General features: G+C 38.5%; 1 protein-coding gene across 1 annotated transcript in view; it reads left to right on the forward strand.

Moving 5' to 3' along the window:
- LOC109374297 (guanine nucleotide exchange factor VAV3) overlaps nt 1–25,571 on the forward strand; it is a 311,672-nt gene extending 286,101 nt beyond the window's left edge. The window contains exons 20-21 of the mRNA XM_019628800.1: nt 24,421–24,557; nt 25,371–25,571. Of these exons, the coding sequence (XP_019484345.1) occupies nt 24,421–24,557; nt 25,371–25,571 (338 nt within the window). The remainder of the gene's footprint in view (nt 1–24,420; nt 24,558–25,370) is intronic.
- The last annotated feature ends 346 nt before the right edge of the window (nt 25,572–25,917 follow it).

Raw genomic sequence — 25,917 nt, forward strand, 5'->3', positions numbered from 1 at the left:
TCTGCTCTCTCCTCTGTTGGTTTTGCCAGTTTGACTCTTCTTTTCCCTCCACTCTGGGGCACAACGAGCGTCATCTCTTCAGCAATTCAGGTTTTACAAAGGGCATGGAGAATCGGTGATTTCTAAAAGCCTTTGCTTTCTACTCGGCAAAGCTCCTTAGGGCCAGGGAACAAAGACATTAGCAACCTGCCCACAGAGAGGCAAGGAAAATACTGAGGGGAACATAAAATAAATGTCTCAGTAAATGACCTTGCTACAGAAGTACAAAAGATTGAGAGGGAAGTCAAGAGCCATGGTGATCTACAAGGTCTGACAATTAAGGTTGCGAACTTGTTGCAATGCTGTTGCTAACCTTTTTTGATATCAGGGGGATTATTCGTCATGAATTTGTAGCAACTGGACAAACAGTTTACCAAGTTTACTATTTGGAAGTGCTGAAAAGGCTGCATGAAAATGTTAGATGACCTGAACTTTTCACCAACAATTCATGGCTCTTGCATCATGACAATGCACCAGCTCACACGGCACTGTGTGAGGGAGTTTGTAGCCAGTAAACTAATAACTGTATTGGAACACCCTCCCTACTCACCTGATCTGGCCCCCAATGACTTCTTTCTTTACCCGAAGATAAAGGAAATATTATAAAGAAGACATTTTGATGACATTCAGGACATCAAGGGTAATATGACAACAGCTCTGAGGGCCATTCCAGAAAAAGAGTTCCAAACTTGCTTTGAAGCGTGGGCTAGGCACTGGTGTCGGTGCATAGCTTCCCATGGGGAATACTTCAAAGGTGACCATAGTGATATTCAGCAATGAGGTATGTAGCACTTTTTCTAGGAGTAGTGTGTGAACTTAATTGTCTGACTTTGTACTGTGCTGCCTCTTGAAATAGTGGCATGTGTCATGGTATCGTGGATTTCACTGCCTTGCATGTAGGTGTGGTGGCCATCACAGTCCTCGAGGCCCACACACCTCTTTCCAAATTGTAGACATCACCTTGCCGCAGCTCACTTCGGGATTCCCCAAGGACCTGTGCTTTTGAGAAATAAGGCACTCACCCCTGTCTCTTCTCCCCTGAGTATAAGCACTTTATACATTACTCCTGACTGCCATTAGTCAGTTGTGTGACTTCGATAAATCATTTAACTTTTCTGGGCTTTATTTTACTCTTGAAACTTGGTGAGTTGGAGTTGATTCTGATATGTATTCTTACTATCCTAAGAATTTATTTTGTAATGCAGAGGAAGGGTAAGGTGAAGGGGCAGAAGAAAGGAGACGTAGGGAGGAAACTTCCATGAAAGACTGTCCCTGTACTCCACAGGGCGTGTAGTGCTGCTTCTGAACGGAGTGACCTCGAGAGCTTTCTCCGAAAATCACTCCTTCCCATCTCTGCTTTGATTCTGGAATGTGCCCTTTTCTCCCAGTTCCTCCCTCCTCCCTTGAACCATTGCATGTACAGATACTATCCATTGCCTGTTGTTACCTTATTTCCGCATTACTAGCGTGGATACAAATCAGAGGTCGTGAGAGCTTCCATGCGCTTGTAGCCGTGTGACTTCAGTGGGGAGGAATGTGGTAGGTGCACAGCAGTACTGACATAGAAGGATCACACCCTCCCTCTGGATCGGGAGTGGGATGTGGGGGTACCTGTGGTGACCTGGCTTTGCCCTCAGCAGGGGTAACTCTGTACAGTCAGGGTGGGTAAGACTAGTTTGGCTCCCACCCTTGATCTTGTGGTATGGCTGGCAAAAGACAGGTTTGTAGAAAGTGCATTTGTGAGTTACGTGATTGGGTCTGGGTCTTATCTCCCCTGCTAGATGGGTATCTCCTTGACCTCCAGCACCTGGCTTTTATCTTTATAGTTCCCAGATCGTTTTATGGTAGGACCCTTGCAGAAAAATGTTTATCAGTGATGCACCAAGGAGGGTGGGTACAGTGGGTGTTGTCCACTGACATTGCTCACAATTACTGGCCCATGGTGATAAGAAAAATCAAACTGACTTTTAATCATTTTATTATTGTTTTAAAATTCTCCTCAGACAATGCACCCCTTATTATCTGTCTGGTGTGGACCACTCCCATCCCCTTTACTTTCCCCTAACCTTCCCCCCTACACACACACCAGGGGTGTTTAGTAAATTATTATTCAATTTACTGACTCTTATGATAGATGCTTAACTGCTCCTCTTGCCTGGAATCCTAACTTCCTTTATTGCTTCCTCCATACGATCAGAAGGATGATTTACCCCAAGGAGAACATGGCCTCTCCTGCTTACACTCTTTAGCCCGTCATCAGAACCAGTCTACAGGATATTAAATGTATAAGGGTCCCTAGATCTGGTTCGTACCAAACTTATTCCTCCCACTTTCCTCTTTCGCAATAGCAGAGATCTGGCGATTTTCCACGTGTTGCTTCCGTAGCTTGGCTCATGTTCTTGCTTCTCGCCAAAATCACCTTACCCCACTTTCTTCTCTGATTAGCTCCTCTTCATTCTTCTGTCACGTATCCATCTAAACTCAGTTCAGAATTCCTGTTCTGAGAAGCCCGTCTTATCGCGGCTCACATCTGGCGTGCTGTGTGGCTTCCTCTCCTATGGCAACACTGACATAGTATTTTTTAAGTGTTTTGAAATGATCTGGGTATGTGTGTCCACTTTCTAAAAATTTTCATAAGCTCCTTAATTAATAGATAGGCTCTCATCTTTTTGATACTTATAGCCATAGTATCTAGAACATAGTAGGAACTCGATAAATATATATTAAACTGAATTGTAAGCCCAGCTTTATAAAAGAGAGCACTGGTTTCTGGTGTACAAATTGTCTAACCTCTTTGAAAAGCTGATATGTGCTTTTATTTTTATACTTTGGAAATTAAGAAAATGTTTTTTCTTCAGGATAGCAGTCCTGTTTTTGATGATATGCTTACTTTTTAGATTAGTGTATGTAGTATATGAAAAACATTATATTTGAATATTGGTGAGTCTACACTAGCTTTGGTGCCTTTTTTTCAGGCCACAAGAACAATGAATAAATGATTCTAAACTCACAGCAATGTAAAACATGGACATGGTTATAAAGTGTTAGCCTGATAAGGTTTGCAAAAATCTTTGAGTGAAAAAATCACTTGTCTCTAATATCAACCACTCAGGGTTAAATTAAAACAATGGGACTTTCATTTAGGATCCATAATAGCTGCAGTAGAATATCAGTGTAACACTATTTGCTGGAATTAGGGAAATTTGCTGGCACAAAAAGCCGAGGCAATCAAATTTTTCAGCAGAGGTAAAATACTAGCACACCCTTCATTTTGCAAATTGGCATTTTTTTGAAACAATTTTTTGGAAACACTGTTTTGGAAATACTTGTTTTGCAAATTATCTTGAATCATATTGCATGTAATCCTGCCTATCACATTCTTCTATATATTTGGTGAAAGAGGAATTTATACACTCATTTTTTTTCACTATATATATTTTTTCAATCCGAATCTACCTAGAGTTCAAAATCTATAGGATGTTTAAGCTTATTGAAGTTACAGAAGACACAGAGATATTTTCAAAGTCCCTCCAATGGAATATTATGCACATTTATTTTGTTGAGTTTTTTTTTCCCCTATTATAAATATTTAGTTTAGGACAATGCATTTCTCAAGTTCTTTTTATTATTATAGATTTTTTATAATTCACCAAGTTCACACAATACTGTCCAAGAATACAAAAGTTAATGTATTAAAATCCCATTTAAATATTCCCATATGAAAGTATATTTTAAGAAACTTAATTTTTTAACAATTTGGCATTAGGTAATTACTGCCCCCCCCCCCCGAGGGCTCCAGTGAACCCTGACTAACTGGATGAATGACAGTAACGCATACCCGACTTTAAATGCATCCCTTGGTTGATACAATAGTTTATACGGCAGTTACCACAGATATCTTTAAAACATAACTCCCTCAGCATATTTAAAGCCTGATTAGGTTTAGAAAGAACAACAAATGAAAAACCCAGGGACGCTTCAGGAAGACACCACCAGCCTTAGCAGCCTGGGAAGCAGGTTAGCGGGAGAGTTCCTCGGTATTGGGGAATTGACGCTTTCTGATGGACAGCTGCCCCATTCTGAAAGTGATTTCAGCCGCCAGCATTTTAACTAGTAGTTGGATAGAGTTCGAAACTTTTAGCTTCTTGCCTTGCCCATTCCTCGTGTGCTACTATGTCTGTTTCTACCCATTAGGCGTATAAGGAATATGCTCCTGTGAGCTTTTTTCTCTAAAGTGTTGCTTATCACAGAGTTTTCGTTTGGTTAGTAAATATTCTTGCTAAAACTGCATCATATAACCTGTCATTCTGGTTGGATTTGGGACATAAGACACTTTAAGACCAGTGGCCTGAAATACAATCTGTTCAACTCTCGGTGCTTTCAGTAAAATAAATAGGAAAGAGAAGTATTGGATCTCCAAAACGTTGATCATGGAGGAGCAGCTGCATGTGGGCTCTGGAAATGGCTCTGCGAGTGTCTGTGACAACTTATGCCTCGGTGACCTTCTTTATCCTTTCTGCCTCAGGCAGACACTTTTTTCCCCCCTATAAAAATCCTTTAAGGAAAAATCTGAATCGAAGAGACTAAAAATTGAAAAGGTATTTTTTCATGCATGTATTTTTTGAGCTACTCTAATGTTTCAGCCTTAACTATAACGTTTTAAAAATAATGTGTCATTGTTTTTAAATATAATTTTAATTGGTGAAAGGGGACTAGGTGCATTTGTATTGATGACACGTGGGAATATAAATTCGTCAATAGTCTCATTTTGCGAAGGGGATTTGATGCTAAAAAACATAGCAACTCAGTTTTTAAAAAATGACACAATCCCTTGAAATACAGTGCTCTGGTTTTAAAATTTCAGGTCTATACCATGTGAGCAGTTAGTCAGATTATGAATTTAAATTTGCTTTCAGAGCTGTTTAATTCTTTGCTTAGAGGCACATAATGACTTGAAAATCTAAACAATTATTGTTCATTTAGGAGAGAAAAATACTTCTCCCACCCAATCTGGAGTGCCAACTTTATTTTCCTTGGCAGATACAGTTGGAGAAATTAGTTATTTCGGAATCCCAGAGTATGTTAGATATAGACTAGAACTACAGTTGTCAGGATATTTGTTCTAAGGCCTTGGCATCTAAAGCCATACCTCAGTTGAAATAGAGAATTTGATGATACACACACACACACACACACACACACACACACACACACAAATGGGCCAATTAGGCCTTTATATTTGTATAAGCAGAATTACTCAAGAAATACATGATGAAAAATGTTATTAAAATTATTTTTTAAAGTTTATTCATTAATGATGAACATTCTCACAGCCTTTCATTTATTCCACAGGCATTTCTCAAGAGACTATTGGGTACCAAATACCATACTAACGATAGACAGTTGAGTAATTCATGGTCCTTGACCTTGTGAAGTTTGTATTTTAGTGGGGAGAAAACAAAATAATAATATACAATTTATGTTCAATGCAACTATTTTTGTAGTAGTAATTAGAAAGGTGGCGGGAACACAGTGGAACAAAGGGGAGTGTCTGCCTGGGAGGGTGGGGATGACGTTCGTTCCCGAGGTGGCAGCCATGAGGGATTGGACTGAACACAGAACTACTAGCCTACTCGGCTTGTGTGCGCATCACACAGGTGCCCGGGAAGGGAGCTGGCAGAGGGAGCTCCAACCAGCATTCCTCAGCTCCCTGCAGGTCCTGGCAGGGGAAGGTGTCTTTCCTGAGGAAAGGGAGCTTTTTGTTTGCACAAATGTGCCATCTGCCTGCCAAGCCCACCCAGAGGGGTGCTCGTTCTAAGTCACATACAGGGACAGTATTGCCTAGAGGTGGCCCTGGTGGCTGGCCATTGGAATGACAGAGAATGCTGGATTGCGCCTGTGTTTACGGTCAGGCCAAGGAGTTTTGGACTTTATTTTCTAACAACCAGGGTGTCATAAAAGGGTTTTGTTTAACAACAAGAGCAACTATACTTAAATGATTTTATAAAAGAAACAGATGTTAACCATATAAAATTTAGAAAGTGTAAATAAGCATAAAGTTCTTATAATTTTGCAAACCTAATATAACTACTGTTAACATTGTGGCATGTGTCTTCATAGAATTATTTTGTGCTTCTCTATGTATTTTTTTAACAGAAATGTGGCTTTATTGTGTATATTATTATTTTGTAACGTGCTTCCCCTCATCCCCGACAACATATTTGAACATAATTCAATATCATTAAGCAGTTTTCTATAACATTATTTTTAAATTTCAGCTTGCTGTGTAGTTATAAGGATGTATCCTAGATCTAATTTAACCAAGTCTCGATTGCTATTCATTTAGATTGTTTCCAATTTTTTCATATCATAAACTGCCCTGGAATGAATGTTTGACAGATAATCCTAATTATGTTTTAGAAATGAACTTTTCCGTGTTATTTAAAAGCCCATGAATTTTTATAAGAGTGCTTTTTAAAGTCCCATTTTTTTATAGGAAAAAAATTTCACCCACATCATTACTTGAACATATTTGCGAGCTCTCTTAGTAACAACAGGACTTTTTCCCCGTTGTAGGCCCCTCCCCTGAATCCTTGATGAGGTTATATCCCCTTGCTTTGTTTCCTTAGCACTTGCAATTTCTCTACCATAAAACTCCTAATGCTTTGTAACAATTGCCTGTATAGATTTTTTTTTTCCTCTAGTAGATTTCAAGTTTTGTGAGGGCAACAACGTACCTCTCTTGTTTATTATTTACTCCCCTTCTAAACACAGAGTAAGCATGTGGAAGATTTTTTTTTAAATTAATAAATGGATAAGTGGATGCCTTAGGAAAAGATGAAGAAACAGAAGCTAAAAGCCAAAGTACCCGCAAATAAATTACCTCCTAGGGTTTCCTTCACTTAGTGAATGATGTTTTTCATAATGGGGAAACGAATGTAAAGCGAATTTCTATGTGTCAGAGAGGAAAGCTATAAGACCACTGGTCACCGTACTTCTGTCTTTCTGTGAAGAGAGATGGATAGCTAGAAAAACTGGCACATGAGTTAGTTTCTTTTCTAGTTATCATGTTTCAAAGCCAAGGGAGCTAAACCTTCAAAATGCCTTCCCACTCACTTGTGATAATTAACATGAAAATTACACAACCCAGTCCAGCAAAAAAATAAATCTTCAAGTTTAGCACCTTGAAAGTGGTGTCCACTGTTAATGCTGTTATTCAAAGAATCATAGCTTGGTGGGAAAAGGTCTGCAAGGAAGAAAATCCCCTTTTCTAAGCATTGTGGAGTTCAGCATGCTCTAGCCTGAAACTAACACAGGATAAACTTGGAAAGATAAAACATAGAGTGGGGAAAGAAGTGAGTAAATTTAAGATGAATCAGATTATCCATGAGAATGCTTTTCAGATGCCAAGTAATTTTTAGTTGTAAGACAGTGTTTGGTTGGTTGGTTGTTTTTCCTCACATATGTTGGCATTTTAGGAGCTTTCTTCTGTGTAGAGGTGGGAGAAAGAAAAGCATAAATGTTTGTTCTTTTAAATTTTGTGTTCTGGCTATTAGTCAATTAAGATTGTGAAAAAGGGCCCTGGGAAAGGTCTGGCATAGCCCTCATTGATATCCTTTTGTTTTTCATTGGGGGCTTCATTACCTAGTCAACAGATTTTATAGAAAACTCTTTGTATGTTTAAACTCATATATGAAAAGAAACCTTCAAAAGAAAACAAAGAACAGGTAATTATGTATCCCTAAAACCTAACATAGTAGCTGATACATAGTAGCTGCTTAGTAAGTAGTTCCTTAAAAAATATGAGTAAACTGGGTCACTTTTCTATAAATTCTGAAAATGCAATGTAAAAATAGAAAATATCTTTGTAGCTATGTACTTATATGTAGTTATATTTACATAAAAATAAAAGCATTTCCTCATAAAAAGAGCACCACACTATCAGTACCCATGAGTACTTGAAAGAAGAAACGTCATAGTCCTAGCTGATTTTCTTTATGGCTGTTGTCAAGTGCTGGGATTTGTAGAATGCTTAGAAGTGTAAGTGGTTCTTCTCTTTGATAGGAGCATCTGTAGCCATTTACTTATTTATAAAAGTGAATTTCTTTGAATTTATCTAATCTCATTTCTTATGTATAGCTTTGAAGTAACAGATCATACCTTTTTATTCTCTAGCTATATGTTTTATAATGGTACATTCTAAATTTACATGTTAGTAACTTTATTGAGACTTTATTTGAGTAACAGTGGTGTTTTTTTTTTCATTAAAAAGATATATTGAAGTACTGTATCCAGTAGGAGAATTGAAGCAAAATGACATTTAATGCTCACATTCTCATATAAATTCTATGCCAAAATAAAAACTAGGACCCCAAACTGCAGAGTTTCTAGTTCTATTTCTCCTGCTTTACTAATAGCAATTAGTTATAATTTCTCTTGTGTGACTGTGCTAATAAACTAATTGAGTATTTAAGTTGCTGGACATACATTTTCATTAGTACCTGTGAAACACCTGAAAATATCACTGAGTAACAAGAATGTAAATGATGTTTTAATTTTCAGCTCTGTTTCGTGTTTACAGTTAATAGAACTTTCATCATAAGATGTGTTCTGTGGGTAACAGAAAATATTTTGTCACAACCTTTGCATTGAATTATGTGTTTTGCTGTACCTCTTGTAACTGTGTGGAACTTCAGTTGACCTCTGCAGCTGTGTCATGCTGAGATCAAAAGTAATATGTTCAAGGTTTTGGGAACCTGTGTGGTGCCTAAGAGATATACACCTAGAGGCAAGTCTCAGGACAAAATGTCAAGAAGAATTAAGTCCTCATGTTTAATGATTCTTTCTTAGCTGCCCTCTTCTATAACACTCATTATTACCTGAGATAGCCAGGAAGGAAAAGTAAAGAGAACGTAGGCTATGAAATTTGAAATTCTGCTTAAAAAAGGAATTCTTATTTTTAGGCTATGACTTTATAGATGTGGAATTTGCTTATAAATGTCACCTTTGTACCATATTGACCTAACCTTTTTTAGATTGTTCTGTTTCATAACCTGAAGTCTGACTTTAATTATTCAGGAAATAGAAAGGATTGTCTTCCCTGAAAAGCCTGTGATGGGTCCTGCTGGGGCTGCAGGTTAGGCTCGTTTGCAGGAGTGACATTGACTCATTTCTTGCTCTCTGGGGACCCTCGCTGGGAGCTTTACTGAAGAATTGTCACAGGTCATCAGAGGCACAGGAGAAGGGCCTAGCAGGCTGCATAGGGTGCAAGGATGATTTCTATATAATAGGACCTCCCACTCATTAACAGTTCAGTACCTTCTGCTGTCATTCATTGCATCTTAGTCAACAAATCCAGACATGATCAAATGATGAAGATTTAAACAAAGGTCAAAGCAGCAGCAGCACTATTTCAGTGCATGGCAAATTGTGTTGGCTAACTTCCATTCACTGAAAATACCGTTTGTTCCGTGTTTCTCCTAGCATTCATGACAAATATAGGATAAACTACTTTTTTTTTTCTTTTGTTTTTTTTTTTTTAGCTGAGCCTTCCTGCTACCTGTTGGCAGCTCAGCGGCTGCTCAGCTCGGGCTGGACTCGAACCGCTGTTGCTCAGAGCTCAAACTCTTGAGCGAGCTCTTAACCAACTGAGCCACTCGGCCAGCCCAGGATAAACTACTTTTTAAGGTCATTTAAAATTCTTCAAAGTAGTGTGTTATTAGAGAAAGTACCTTTAAATAAAATTGAGAAAAACATTTGTGAAACCCGAGCCTCCTCACTTCACCTGACATCGATGATGTCACCTCCAGTGACCCTGCCCCCTGCTCCATTTGAGCCATACATCCCCTCAGGCACACCTTGGGCCTTGTCATCCCCCAGAGTTGATCCATTTCTATATTAAATTCTAATATCTCATTCTCTCACCCACGTCTTAGGGACCTGCTGCCCTTTGACCCCTCTGCTGCCTTTCTACTCATCAGCCCCATCCGGTGTTCCCTGCCTTGTCTAATTAGCTTAGTTTCTATGGCCCAACTCTTAGGAGCCACTCGTTTGCCTGTGTCTGAATCAACCTGTCCTTGCTCATCTGGCTGGATTGCAGATTCCTGCTGAAGGCAGTCGTTCATGCACAGCGAGTTGTGCCTCTTTCAATGTGGGGAGATTGACCACCCTCCCTTATGTCTGCCGATGCCTACTTAACTTCCATTTCAGCTTAGCGTCTACTTCCCCTTGAAATCTCTGAGCTTCCTGAGTTAGGTGCTTCAGCTGGGCACTTCCATAGCGACATGTCTGCCACCATCACGGTGATGTTACACTGTAAGAGTGTGTGTATTCCTCTTGGTCCCTACTAGATGCTGAGCTCTTTAAGGAAAGGGACCTTCTCTCTTACTCATTGTTGCATCCCTAATGCCTCTCCTATTTCTTGACTAAGTGAAACAATCAATAACAAGGCAAGGAACCAAGCAAACCTGTAGATGAATGTGTTTTAAGTATCTGTAACTCTAAAGTGTTATATTCATTGGAAAGTACTTGTAACTTTTCAAAATGTTTTTAAACTTACTTTCTCAGTTTCATACAAAATCATTATATTTGGTCTCCGTGAAACTTGACAAAAACAGATATATCCTGTAAGGTTCTTTTTATTTGGGAGACAAAAAGAAAAAGCAATTTGGAAGACAATGGAAAGCTTGATACATATAGCACACTACAGAAGTAGCTTATGAGTTTATTTGTTTGAGAAATAGTCCCTAAAGAAATCTTAGAATTGAAAAGTAATGTAGTACTGAAGTTGCTCAGGTGTACACCCTGGTATTTTTTTAACTTGGTGTTTACCATGCCCTCTTGGATGTTTAATTAAATTTGACAACTGAAAAACAAAAGTTACTGCCATGAAACATACTGCCATGTTTCTTAGTGCTTAGGTCAAGAATGAATATATCATAAATTGTTAAATCCTTGAAGATAATAGGAAAAAGAAATATTAATTTGGTTTTGTCACATGTTTGTCTTAAAATTGGCATTCAACTCTCACAAAATAAAAAATTCTCCTGAAAATTAAATCACTCATTGTTACCAAGTTTTTACCACATGCCAAGCACTGTGCTTGGGGTTAATAAAACAAAGATGAATGATTTAGGCAGCCTCTGCTGTAAATATAAAAATATTATTTTGTGATTTTTGTAATGAATCAAAGTATGTTTTTCTATAGAGAGGTAAAAATTTTTTACAGACACAAAAAATTGTAACTTTACTGTCACAAATTATACCCCATACCTTTAAAGGGCACAATAGGATATCCTTATTGTTAAAACTTGAATAAAATACTTGACTAGGTTTTAAAAAGAAATGTAGCTCCAAGGTAGACGGAAATGAGGGCCCTCAGCAAATGTTTATTGATTTTTTTTAAAATTCAAGTTTATTGGGGTGACAATGGTTAGTAAAGTTACATAGTTTTCAGGTGTACAATTCTGTAATACATCATCTCTATATCACATTGTGTGCTTATTGAATTTTTGAACAGAGTTACTAATTGATGTCAATGCCCAGGTACAGAGCTACATGAAATATTCTTTTCTACAAAGAATCATGCCTGCTTTTTCTCATACTTGAGCTCAATCAGACCTTTTTGTATGATCTCATCAGTATTAGATACTCAATACATGCATACTAAAAGGCTTGTTTTAGCACATATTAGGTTAAACCATAGGAAATTGCCTTTTTTTTGTACTTCAGAAACAGTCAACAGCAGCCAATTTCTGTGATTCAGCCCTGTATGTATCACACTTCTATGATGGGATGAACACTGGTGAAGAAAGAGAAGTTTTGTTCATTGTCCTGGAGGAGTTTGTCTTAATGGAGGAGCAAGAAACATGCAAATGAAATGATCAGACTCTGTCCAAGAACTCAGGAGAGGGTCATTTTTGGGGTCAGCCATTTTTCATAGTATATAAAGTTAGAAACCAGTGCTTTGGTTTTAGAATATAATGTGTCATGTTAGTATATTATGTGTTATATTCAGGTGTTTTTGTAAATTGTAATTGCATGTGAACTTGGTGTTAAGTGTCTTGAGGCAGGATGTCTACTGCAGTCTGCCTTTTCTGTGCACAATCCTGTTCTTACCAGTGTAACTACCTTCCAGATGATTCATGACGTTTTGGCACAATTCCTAATTGTATCATTTGTCTTTTCCTTTTCCATCCACTTTTTACATTTTAATAATTATTGCTTTTATTTATTTATTGTTTTATTATACCTTTAGGATGTAGGTTCTATTTCATTTTTATTATCTTTCAGATGATTAGAAGCAACTGTATGTCTAACTATTGAACAAGTTGAAACCATAACATGATTTTGATATTTAAGGTTGAGGAAAGAAGCTCGTTATATAGCAAAAAAAAAAATAAATAAAAAAATTGCTAAAAATTTAGGGAGTAAATAAAGCTAACCTTAAGGAAGGAGGAACGGGAAAAACTAGAGGGAGAAGTAATAGTTTTTGAATTGATAGGCGACAGAGGAAATCAAGATTTTTTTTGAAGGGCAAAAAAAAAAATAACCAAAAACAAAAAACAAACCAATACTCTTCCTAAAGTTGACATTTACATACATTTCAAATATTTTAAATTGAAAAATTGTAGAGGACAAAGGCTTTATAAGCTAACACCTTAATGTTTTAGTATTCACAATCAATTTATAGGAAGGAGACAGAATATATACTCCCAGTATGATAATTTCAGGGCTATAGAGATTTTGAAAAGAAATCTCTGAACTTCCTATAATACTTCGAAGGGTCTGTTGTTGCTTATTAAAGTATCATTCCCACTGGAATATTTTGAATCTGATTCTTTCTCAGCTTCCTTGGGAAAAGGTAGTGATTTATTCCTTTAGTATTAAAACCTGAAACAATCATGTATGATCATTCCATAATCTTCCCTTATTTTTCCTAGTCAACCCTGGATTCTACCGTCAGTGGGTATCTGTTCAAACGAACACCATTTTGTGCTTTTAGTTAGCTATATGTAACTGGTCTTGAGTTTGTTTCATATGTAAATGAAAATCTTTGACCGAATTACCCTAAGAACCTTCTTTGATAGAATCACTATTCTATGCTAATGTACAGTGTTTCCATTGCTTAGAACACTATTATTTCAAAAAGATATACAACTCATTGTGGTTTCTGTTATTCTTCCCTCTCTCTCCTTGTTATAGTTTTTTTTTTAAGATTTTATTGGGGAATTGGAGGGAACAGACAAATTGCTGTCCTTTTGTTCTTCAGTCTAGTTGTGGAGGACGTTGCTTCACTGGCTCATGTTGGTATTGTGATCATTGCTCTCTTCCTGCCTGAGGAAGTTGATCGCCTGCCATTGGATGGCAGCTCAGCTGCTCACACCGGCTACTGGCCACTCACGGTAGCTTATGGCAGCCCACTGCAGCCCCACTGCAGCCTATGCCGTTGTGGGGGACTCACGGCAGCCCAGCTCCAGGTCGAGCTGTTGTTCACCATCTTAGCTGTAGAGGGCGCAGTGTCACTGGCCCATGTGGGATCCGAACCAGCTGCCCTGCTGCTCAGAGCTCATGCTCCCAAGCCAACTCTTAACCAGCAAGCCACTTGGTCAGTCCTCCTTGTTATAATTTTAAGAAGGAATGTTCCTGAGAAGGGGACAGTGTTTTCAGTTTATGTATATTCTGGTTGTTTATGTATATGTTGGTTGTTGATTTTTGGTCCCAGTGAAAGGGAATATAAACAAACATTTTACCACATTAAAATGAAGATACAGAGCCATCTTCCTCCTGTGAAATATTGCTGGTTTTGAGTGATAATTACATATTCACTCGATTTCAAACTGATAAATTTATACACTCAGTCTGCTCACATCTGAATCCATAAGATTGTAACTAAATGGCTCTATCTGATTTGAATCACCCTTTTCATTTCAGAAAAAAAGTTAAGGAAGGAAAAAAGAGTCAAGGTAAAAAATAAAGAAAAAACTCAACCTCAGAGATACCTGTCAGATATTGTAATGGTGGATCGTAAGAGTTTGAAAATGGTCTCATAAAGGTTTATAAAGACTTAGCAGGTGGGAAGTTCTTTCAAATTAATAATTTCAGTGTGGTGCCATTTTATAAAGAGGAGGTGACTCTTCCTTCTACTTTTCTTTTTTTCTATTTCAGAAGTTTATTACAGAAGTATGTTCATAAGAAGGGTGAAGAGATCATTCAATGTATATGCATTTTTATGTAATGTGTTGATTGTTGGTCTCTGACCTAGGGGCTCGCTGGCCTCTCAAAAAATCAGCACATCAAAACGATGGCCCAGAGTCTTTTGCTTTCTCTGAAACTTTGCCAGACAGGAATACCAATTGCACATGTTCCTCATTTTAACTTGTAAATCAATAACTGTGTCTGCACATATCTGACTCTTTGGGGAATGCAACTAAAGATGCTCTCAGCTACTCAAGCAAGTGTATCCCAGGAAGGTGGGAGGTCAAGAGAAAAGAGAGTAATAGATAAGAGCAAAGCGAGGGAGAGGACAAGATGAGAGCAGACTGTTTGGAGAAGGTAGAAGCAACTTTCTGTGTTAGAACTTGTGGTATTTTTATGTTGATTAAGCAATTGAGTGTACGGGAATAAAAAAGGGTTCTTTTTCCATAAGTGATGTAAGTCACCTAATTTAAAGGGTATTCAGGATGAGTATAAATTATTAAGAGAGTCATTGTTAAGGACTTTTAAGAAATGTATTAGCAATTCTGTGCATTATAAACAATTTTATTTCTTGCAAAGCTTCAGTTATATGTTGCATATTGATAGTTATAGGTAAAAGCACAGATAAAACAATTTCAAAGCAGAAGTAATGATGAAGTGGTAGTTTGTCCAATAAAATCTGAATACTTTTATTAAAAGCTAAATTTGATTATGAAAATAAATGTTTTTTATACAAATTTAGGCAGTATAAATATATAGAAAAAAAGGAGAGGAAACAGATAATTAGTAAACAAATAATGATATGAATTATAAATTGTTTCATAATATACACTGTCTTGGCTGGACCACTTGCTCAAGGTGGTTACGCAACTGCAAAAAGGCCAGTATGACAAAAAAACAGTAAGGAAGTGTGAAATTGGGACAAGAGACAAGTGTGAGACTGAGAGTTACCACAGGCCAGAAAAGATGTGGTCTTTGTAGGCTATGGTCAGGAGTTCAGATTTAGTTTCAGTGCAGGGGGAAGGGTTTTAAATAGGAGAATGCTATTACATAATTCATATTTTGAAAAAGTCATTCAGCTGGCTTGTGTGTAGGATAGTCAAGCGGATCATAAGAGTGGGTGAGGAAAGGTCATGAAAAATAATGCTTGAACTGGGAGGAAGAAATAAAGAGGGGAAGAAATAGTTGATTAGAAAGCTATTTTGGAGGTGTAATCCAGTGTGTGTGTATTTGGAAGGGTGGCTATTGGGGGAGAAGGATAACTTTTTTCTTCTTTCTTTCTTTCTTTCAAAAGATTCATTGAGATCAAGAACACGATCTTTGTCACCAAGATGCTCACAGTCTAGTATATGTAAATTCTATTGAGACTGTACATACAAAGATGCTTGTGGTCTAGCGTGTATATTTTATACTAGTTAAATAAATAATTTTGGTGCGGTGAGTGGTGCTGAAGCAGGAAGCATGAGCATCTAAGGGAGCATACTCATATGTTTAAGGCACTTAACCCACACCTAAAAGAATATCAGTAGGTTTGTGAGCAGAAGTGATATTTGAATTTCAAGGAATGAGAGGAGTAAGTGAAATTTTTTTTCCCCCTTGGATGGGGTGTGAGCTGGGTATGCAGACAACAGCAAGTATACGCCAGGAAGAACGTGCAACATATGAATGTGAACTTGACCTGTTCTGTAAATTTCAAATCATTCAGCAGGATGCATGTATAAAAAGAGTGATGGAATGGGTCAGACTCTCAAGATTATGTATATCAATTTAAAATTTTATCAGCTGCTTTCATGCAATGTCATTGACCATTTTTCTGTCCTTTATGTACTTTAAGCTCACTTCAGTCTGAGAGTTTTCATGTATTTTATTCAGCTTACCTATTAAATTCCCACCCATCCTGACCCCAAATGATTACTGCCTATCCTCAGGACTTCAGCTTGATCTGATCATTTCCTAAAAAACACCCCTTCCACGCCCCTCCTCCCCCGCCACACCCTGGCCACTCTCTAATCCAGGGTCTTCTCTAAATTCTTTTTTATAATACTTGTATAGAGTATGATCATGTTTGTCCATTTGTGGGTTTTTTTTTGTTTTGTTTTTTAAAGGTTTTATTGGGGAATTGGGGGAGGGAGCAGCGTTGGGGAATCAGGGGAAGAACAGATAAGTTGCTCTCCTTTTGTTCTTCAGTCTAATTGTGGAGGATGTCGCTTCACTGGCCCATGTCGGTATTATTATGCTCTTCCCAGCTGAGGCAGATCAGCCACTGACCATTGGACGGCCACTCACAGCGGCTCAAGGCAGCTCACGCCAGCTACCAGCCGCTCATGCTGGCTGCCAGCCACTCACGGTAGCTGATGGCAGCCCACTGCAGCCCCACTGCAGCCTACGCTGTCGCCAGTGATTCACAGCAGCCCAGCTCCTGGTCGAGCTGTTGTTCACCATCTTAGCTGTAGAGGGCGCAGCGTCACTGGCCTATGTGAGATCCAAACTGGCGGCTCTGCTGCTCAGAGCTTGCGCTCCCAAGCCAGCTCTTAACCAACGAGCCACTTGGCCGGCCGGCCCTGTCCATTTGTTTTTATGTTTGCCTTCTCCACTAAAATATGAGCTGTATGAAGGAGGAGCGTATCAGTCATATTACAGCATTTCCAGTACCTAGGCCAGCACCTGCGCATGAAGGATCTGTAAATATTTGTTGAATAAATGAATGAACTCATAGAACAAAGAATGAAAACTAGGTTATTGCAAAGTGCCCTTATTCATTTTCACTTTTACTTTTTCTTATCCTTTAGAGATTCTTTAGTATGGGATGGTTAAGGTTTTATTTAACCATCCTCAATGTGTTAAAGCATCCTTAATTGCCTCAGGGATGGGGGTTTCTACTCAGAGGGTAAGAAAACAGCCCATGGTATCTTCGCCATAGTGACTCCACATCTCAGTACTTTCCATCCAGGAGAAGAGCACACAGGGCTTAATCGGAATCTTTCAGGACTAACAGTTCTAGAAAGTAGTGATCCCTGCTGTCTCTTCTCAGAAGTCAGTAACCATGTTCCCTGATGACTTCCAGATCTGCCTGTTACTTTCATGTCTGTAAGAGCAAATTTGATCACCTTATTTCTCCTCCTCCAATGCAGGCTGCCCCTTCAGACAACCCCTTTACGCCTCCTCCCCAGGCCCTGGTGTCTCACGTGTTGGCCTCCTTGACTGCAACCTTTGGCTTAATCACCATCCCTGATCCGCTGGGGTGTGGTCAGAATAGCAGAATGCTGTGGTTTAAGTGATTATACCTTTTTGTAAAAAGAACGACATGTAGCCACTTGTCTACAGATTCACAGACGTGCATGTGGACATGTCAAGCACTGACAGTTCCATAGATTGCCAAGTATAAGGTACATTTATTTTTTTAAGTTGAGAAGTGTTTAGGGCTCTTTCTTTGAGATACACCAGTGGGAGTTAATACTTTCCTCGTTGGGGAGCTCTCAGTCTTTCACCAATGGAAGGAGGGTATTGCCTCCTCTTTTCCTGCTCCCTAAGGTAACACTGGACACCCAGCAGGGACGCAGAGGATCCCCAAACATATATCATTCGGTATCAGGTGACCTCTTCTCTGCCACAACCTTGTCCCCTGAACATTCCACAGAATGACTAGCCCGCAGCCCGGAGGACTGAACTAGGAGGCAGGAAAGCATGTTTCTAGTTCCATTTCTGCTTCCAACTACACAGCTGTATGATGACTTTAGACAATTTATTTACCACTTTGGTTCTTAGTTTTATAAGGTAGACAATGAGGTAGTTGGACTGGGTGATCATGCTCTTACTTTGAAATTGTGTTCCTTTTCTATCTGGAAAGATGTTGGAATAGCTCAGCCTGTGCCACTCACACTGGACTTCCACCAACCCCAGGAGGGGTCGTTTTCTAGCCTGACAAACCCTAGCACATTCTCCTAGAGTTCTGATCTTATTTAAAGATTTTAGGGGAACTTTTTTTTTTCACTAATACACATGTAGTCAATAGAATAGACTGTTACATTTACATGGATTTTTAAACACTACATGGAAATTTATATTTTTTACAGAAATTGTGTAATTCTTTTATATTTAGTAGCCTATAAAATCTTTTTAATAAATGGAAACAAAACTTCCAAAGGCATGATTATATCTTTCGCCCTTGATTTACTAATACTCCAATAGGTAGTGTCAAAGAGTGATTAGTCAGTGTTTATCAAATTGGAGGAAGGTATCTCTGTCTGATCCTTGTTTTTATATGAGCAGTGACAGTGATATTTTCTTCATTTGACTCATCATTGTTTACAAAAGTAAAGTAGCCTTCTCTGGGTGAAACTTTGTGAAATAATTGATGGGGAATGTTTCCTCTGTGAACAATTAGTACTTTTAGACCAGTTTGTTTTCCACCAAATTGTCTGCTTCTGTTGTAACAGATGGTTTCCATGATAAGGCTCCTTTTGCTTTGTGAAGACCAACACATGAATGAAAGTGCCTTGCTTAGTTGGAAGGGCCCTAGAAGATGTGGTGGACAAGGGATGCCCAGCATCCCAGACCCCTAACTTTCCAGCTGCTCAGTCTAGTCAGCCTGGTCATCAGACCTGATGGTTTGATTGTGAACTTGTATCGAGAAGAGCCAAGATGTTAATTTAAAGAGGATTTTGTTGGAAAGATGCCAAACAACACTTATTTACTGTAGTTTTCTCAAAAGCGAGTTTGGAACTGGTAGATGTGGGTCATGGTGCCTTGCTCACGGACCCACCAGAATGTGATCCCCAAACCTGGCCAGGATTTGGGAACCACACCTGGAAGCTTATAGAAAAAATAAAATACGTATTTCAGGTCCTACTAAAAACTTTCCAAAAAAAACTTCCCTGAAATTTTTACTGATAGACATATTTTGAGAGAGTTCCCTCTAGACAAGAGCCCATGCCCAGCTGTACTGTTGTCTTCAAGTTCAACTGTCTGTTCAGTGGACGATGGGCACTTCCATGGTGCGAAGCCTGGCTTTGCTTTGCTTTCAGACCGCCATGCTCAGCACTTACGGAGCACTCCAGACACTTCAGGACTGAGTGACTATGCCACGCTTGTGATCAGTTTCCCCAGATAAACCAACTGCATCCTCTGAAATCTCAGAAAACTAACAAACTTAAGTTGTTAGTGTGGCTGTGTTTCATTCGATTTTAAATTAGGAGTCAGGGGTGAAAGGCCAGCACATTACTGGCAGCCCATTTATCTAGAGCACAGCACTCTCAAGTTGCTGCCCCGAGGAAGCCCATTGCATTAGGTGGGGAAATCATGAATAGATACCAGTCTATATTGTGGCAGTCACTCTCCTTAGAAGCTGCAGCGATTGGTACCTATAAGTGGGCTAGGTTCATTGAAGTTTGAGGGTTTACGTGAAAAGTATCGGTGAAATAGTTTTATATCTGGCAAACATTCTAATAGGAGTCTCCCTGGAATAAACTTTTTTTTTTTTAATAAGGACATCTTAAAATTTCTTGGCATGTGTCACTCTTAGTGGCATTGAATTCAGATTTGAAAGGAAATCTTGCTTCTGATTCCATTTTTAAAAACACTTCTGTATTGTTTTGGGAAACTCTAGTGTTTCACATAATTACATTGGCTTCAGCTCTATTTAACCAGAACCCTATGACTATTACTAGAGTAAAACTGTCATTTTAATATTGCTGATTCTTCCATTTGTTAATTCTTCATGCCTACGGATGGATGACTAGGGGATTATGATTTAAGACTAAGCATAATTGCTAGTGTGAATGAAAGTTAAAGGGCAAAATTGTCCACAAGTTATATATTAAGAGTACAGTTAACTGTACAGTAAAGCATTTGTCATAGGGAATAAAACAAGCTAAAATAAATAAGTATTTGGCAGGAATATTAATTATATTCCCTTAAAGATAATTGATGATATGAAATTTGGGGAACTTCCAAGATTGCTTAGCTATATATGTTGAAATTACATATGATTACTTTGAATTTAATATCTGAAGGCAGTTGCAGTATAAGTTATTAGATTTCGATGAGCAAGCCTGTAACTGTTCCAACATATCCATAGTAAATGCAGTTCTGAAGCAGAAAGAAAGTAATTAGCTGTTGGATCTGTTTACCCAAGAAGAAAGAAGCAGCTTTCTGCAATGAGTTGTGAGTTTATAATATAATGGAATTTATATTTTTAAAATCAGTGTTTAGAATAACTTCTGGGTATTTTTTTCTGATTGGTCATTGTCAATGAGGGAAATTGCTGTTCGACTTTTGTAGTTGTATAATGTTTTGCATCTCAGAATTCCTTAAAGTGTAGATAACCAAAGCAAAAGATGAATAGTTTTTGTGTTGTTGTTTTTTTAAGGAACTAGGGATTTTAAGCCTGAGCAAATTTTGAAAAGCTAATCCATAAAAAGGAGATTTGCCTTCTTGAGCATAAATCCAAATGGAAGGAGGCAGGTCAATGGAGAAGTTACCCAGAGAGAGATTATTCAGTAAGTTTCAGATACAGCTTCTTAATAAACTGGGTGCAACCGTGACTGAGTTGTCATAGGGCCGTGTAGTGAATGTTCTGTCCTGGACATTTTTAAACAGAGGTGAAAACCCTGTCAGGGATATTTTATAAGGGGAGACAAAAACCTACACTAAATCAACACAAAATGGCTATTCAAAATATGAGCATCTGTAAATCTAATTTCTTCTCCATCCTTGATCTCATTTATGAGGTGTGATGCCTGCTGTGGCAGTAGATTGTGTTAACAATTATATTGATGGTTGAATGCTGACATAAAGTTTAACTCACTCCCTCCTTATTTTAATTTCATTTTTATCTATCAGTGAATGTGATTGTGTTCACCTTCTTAGCTATGTTACCGTGTGTTTTTTAATAAAAGAAAGGAATATAAAGGGGCCTTTTGGAAAACAACCATTTATCCCATCAGTACCATAGATTTCCTACCATATGCAAACACCAGAGGCAAGGGGCAGAGTGTCAGAATTCATCATGTTGCCCTGCTTTTGCTTTATTCCTTTTATCCTTTGATCTCGGTAGCCCTGACAACAGATCATCCTGAAATGGGAAGTGCTGACCAATCACAAATAGATAGCTGAAGATTATCCTAACAAATGACCAAAAAATATGAATTCCATTATATTATAAATTCATAGCTCATCCCACAAGACAAGGCATATAAGTAAAATAAATGCATTAATTTGTAAATCATTTATGGCTGAATTCAGGCTAGTAACAGCATCCTTTTGGCTACTACCTGGGCTCAACCATAATTCTTGGCAAAGGTCACATAATTTTTGTCTTAAAAATGAGGTCAGCAACATACCCTATGCTTGTATGCTACTGGATCAACTTTTCAAATGAAGCTCATAACCGAAAAGAAAGTAATATCAGAAAAGATCGAGTAAATGAAAAAATTAGAAATCAGCAAGACTATTAAAACCAAGCCCATCATTCTGAAGACCACTTAGTCCTAAGTCCTAAGACTACTTAGGTCTCATTTCTTGACTGGAGCATATTCATTAATATACTATTTTCAATTTATATGTTATGATTTTATTAGGCCATGTGTTATGGGCATTCCAGTCCATCAGAAAAGATAAGTAAGGCAACTTTGTTCTATACCTGACGTTTCACAGCCTTCTTATGTAGCCTGGGCATTCTATATTGTAATCTTTATTCTATTAATATATTTGGTTGGTGAAATGTCATCAAACTTAATTTTTTTCTTAACTACTGTATACATTTTCAATCATTTCTCCTTGAGAATAACTAACATGGGCATGTTGGCAACAAAAGAACTGCCATTTCCACCGTTGGTCACATGACACTGCTTCTTTTCGTCCTGTGGGTCTGGCTATAGAGACAGCTGCTGTGAAGACCAGGGACCTTCTGAGCACTCAGCTGGTCCCAGGTCCCAGTATTTGAGGCCATATCAGTGATTTCAGGCTTTAAAACTCTTATTTTGTGCCTTTAGCCTTTGTTTTTTAAAAACTAACACATCAACAAAATTATTAAGGGAGCCTACTGAATGCAATGCTCTCCTTGCTCTATAAGTGCTCAACAAAACCTAGGATGAGGCTAACTGCAGGGGCTCTGTCCCCACCCCACACCCCACATGGAATAACTATCATGCAAACCAAACTCCAATTAAAAAATTCTTCTTTAGACCTCACTCTCTTTCATATATTGGACTTCTAAGCAGCTGTTGTGTGCATGGGATATTTAGATATAATTCTATTTTATTATTTATTTTTAAAGATTTTATTGGGGAATTGGGGGAGGGGAACAGTGTTGGGGAATCAGGGAAGGGGAACAGACAAGCTGCTGTCCTTTTGTTCTTCAGTTTAGTTGTGTAGGACTTTGCTTCACTGGCCCATGTTGGTATTATCATTGTACCCTTCCCGGGTGAGGCAGTTGCTCGCTGGCCATTGGACAGATGCTCACAGTGACTCATGGCAGCTCACGAAAGCTGCCACTGCTAGCCAGCCCCACTGCAGCCTACACCATCGCTGGTGACTCACAGCAGCCCAGCTCCAGGTTGAGCTGTTGTTCACCATCTTAGCTGTAGAGGGTGCAGTGTCACCGGCCCTCATGTGGGGTCCGAACCAGGGCCCTGCTGCTTAGAGCTGGCGTCCCAAGCCAACTCTTAACCAACACGCCACTCGGCCAGTCCCTAGATATCATTTTAAATGAACAATGGCAACCTAATAGAAATCGTAAACTAAGCTCTCTCCCTACTTGAGGCATCTGATAAACACTTCACTGAGACACGTTCTCTTGCTGAGCGTTGTTTTGGGAAGCGACAACAAAGTCTGCTGTTTGTGTAAGGGCGCCCCTGATAACATCTGGTAAGGAAACGCTCCAAGAAAAATGTAGGATTAAAGTCATCCCTCCAGAGGTTCCGTAGCATAAGAACTGGAGCAAAGGGGAGGTGAGGCAATTGGTAACATGTCTCAGCAGCTCAATTGGGGTGAAGGGCACCATGGTTTTCAGCCCTTCTGCCATCTTTTGGATGGATAAGAATGTGTTCACTAAAACTTTTTAATTTTGTTTCATTTCCAACACTTGTTTTCTCCTCTTTGGGGAGGTTATTAAAAAATGATTTTTGAGGACTTTATTAAACTGTTCACTCTAGCATTTCATGTAGACACTGGGTGTTTTCTAGCTAACTTGGACATCTAGAATTCAATGACCTTCATCTTCCGTTCTGTATTTAGTGCAGCGTTTTCAGTCAGTTACACTGTCACCATGGTCAACCATCAGAATAAAAAAATCTTGAAGTGTAATTAGCAATGACTTCAGTTCCTGAATGTGCAACAAATATTCTGTTTATGGGTGATCTCACTTGTAGGAGGGAACAGTTTCACCTCTAAATAAAAAGGTGACTGTGAGGTTGTCCATTTGTGACATGATTGGTGCAGTTAGGCCCATGGCCCATGTGCAGTTGAAGCTGCTGCTCTCAAAAAATGAACTATTAAACTAAGGTCTCATTGCACATTCAAAGAAACACACACACCAGAAAAAGGTGTGGGTTGGATCTGTGTTTCAAGTATTGTCGGTACTATTGGCTTAGACATGTTCCCTTTATTGGGTCTGTTTTGCAAGCCTAAATTTGAGCCTGAAGAATTTCTCCATATAAATGTCTTAAGCATTGCAATGGCACATCCATCACATTTTTGCTTTTGAATTACAAAGATAACCTTAAGATATGAGCCTTATACTGGGCAATGAGATACATACCCAGAAAGGGTGAGCCGCCTTAGTGATGAAATCAGCCAGTGCCCAAGAGGAAAGTAATAGGCAGAGAGGATAGAGTTGATGAAAAAATTGATTCTTTTCCATTAAACTGTACGTGATGTGTTTTTTATGAAGCAGGCATCAGCTGAAAGAGAAATATTTTTTCAACTAAAAATAGCTTGATGGTGAGGGAGAGGGAAAGTATGTAAGGGATCAGGGGATAAATATGTGTCTTACTGCATTACCATCTCAAATTATGAGAAAGTTGGAAAGCTTCCCATTGTGGTGACTTCAGATGTTTACTTGAACTTGGTGCTATTAAAGCTTTTTAAGGTTAATAATGGCTCTGCTTTTTTTTTTTTTTCCAAATACACTTGGACTTCACCCATCATTGTTTTCTCCATTCTAAACGTTATGTTGCTTATTTTCAGGCTTACCAAAGATGCAGGTCATTAGGAACTACACCGGGACGCCACCCCCCGCTCTTCATGAAGGACCCCCATTACACATCCAGGCAGGGGACACAGTCGAACTTCTGAGAGGAGATGCACACAGTCTGTTTTGGCAGGTATGATCTAAATTACATTTCTGTAGACTTAATGAATGCTCTATTACCATGTAAAGAATAAAACTCGTGTCTTAAACTGATTGCATGGTTTCAAGTTTCAGAAATTTTACATGATGTGGGAAAAAACATTTTTTATTAACCTTCCTCATATTTACCAATGCCAAAGTGGGAACAAGCATTAGAACACTGAAGAAAAATAATGTCAGTGCTGTGAATAATAATTACCATTTTTATTAAAAATTCATATTTTGTGAGGGCATTTTTTTTCCCAAACCTAGGACCTGTGGATCTGATCTAATTTGCATGACTGTAATGTAGTAACAGTTCACGTAAGGGGAACCACCTAATTAGCTTGCCAGTTGTCATTTCCGGCCATATTTGATTTGTCCCTACCCACAGTATTACCTGAGATTCTCAGAGGTGCTCTGGGCGTTATTCATGAAATCTATGCAATGTGAAAAGGAGCATGTTGATGCTCACTGGTTACGCAATCTCTCTTGTCCAGTGAGCCTGTATTTGGTTTAAGGATTTTGTTCACTGAGGCACATACAGCGTAGTGTTAAGATTTGATAAAGCTGGATGGTAGAACACTGCTGTTTATTAAGTTATTCTTTATTTTTATGTATATTATAGATCTATTTTTCAACAAAGTTAAAGAGTTTGCTAAAAATCTATAACACATAAGTGAAATTGAGTTAGGGGTAGAGAGATAGCAGAGAAGGACTGTTTGATAACATTCCATCATGTACATGTGTAAATAATACCTATTTTATTTTGAGTAAAACTGTCTTATTATCTGTCGTCTTGTTACAGAATGCCCCTAGATTGAACATTATCTTCAATTACTTCAGTTGCTATAACCAAAGACTTTTCCAAAGCTCCACCATTCTTCAGTATCCTATTTCTCTCCTACCTCATCCTTCCTCAAAAAGCAAAAGAATGACAGATGTAAATTGTACTGACTCTGCAGTCTGCTCTTGTATCTCCAACCCGTACCTGCATTTGTACCCCTAAAATTCCTCTTATTCAAGACTTAGTTTTCTTCTTGGATTTTCCATGTCATCTTCCATCAGCTGGCTCTTGATCCTTACATTTTCAAGTTCACTCTCTCCATTGACTCCATTTCTATAGCGTGTAAATGTGCTCGAGCTCCTCCCATCTTAAAACACTTATAACTCAACCTTTTGTCTGATTATGTCAGTCTTCCACTCCTTCGCTTCCTCTCATCCTCTGCCTCTCATTCCCAAAGCTAAGCTTCTTGAGAGAGCAGTCTACACTCATCCCTACTTCCTTCTGTTCTATTCATAATGCAGTCTCCTGCAGAAACTTTTTCTATTTGGATCACTAATGCCACTTTTTT

Source organism: Hipposideros armiger, unplaced genomic scaffold (assembly GCF_001890085.2).
Source record: "Hipposideros armiger isolate ML-2016 unplaced genomic scaffold, ASM189008v1 scaffold_808, whole genome shotgun sequence".
NCBI lineage: Eukaryota > Metazoa > Chordata > Mammalia > Chiroptera > Hipposideridae > Hipposideros > Hipposideros armiger.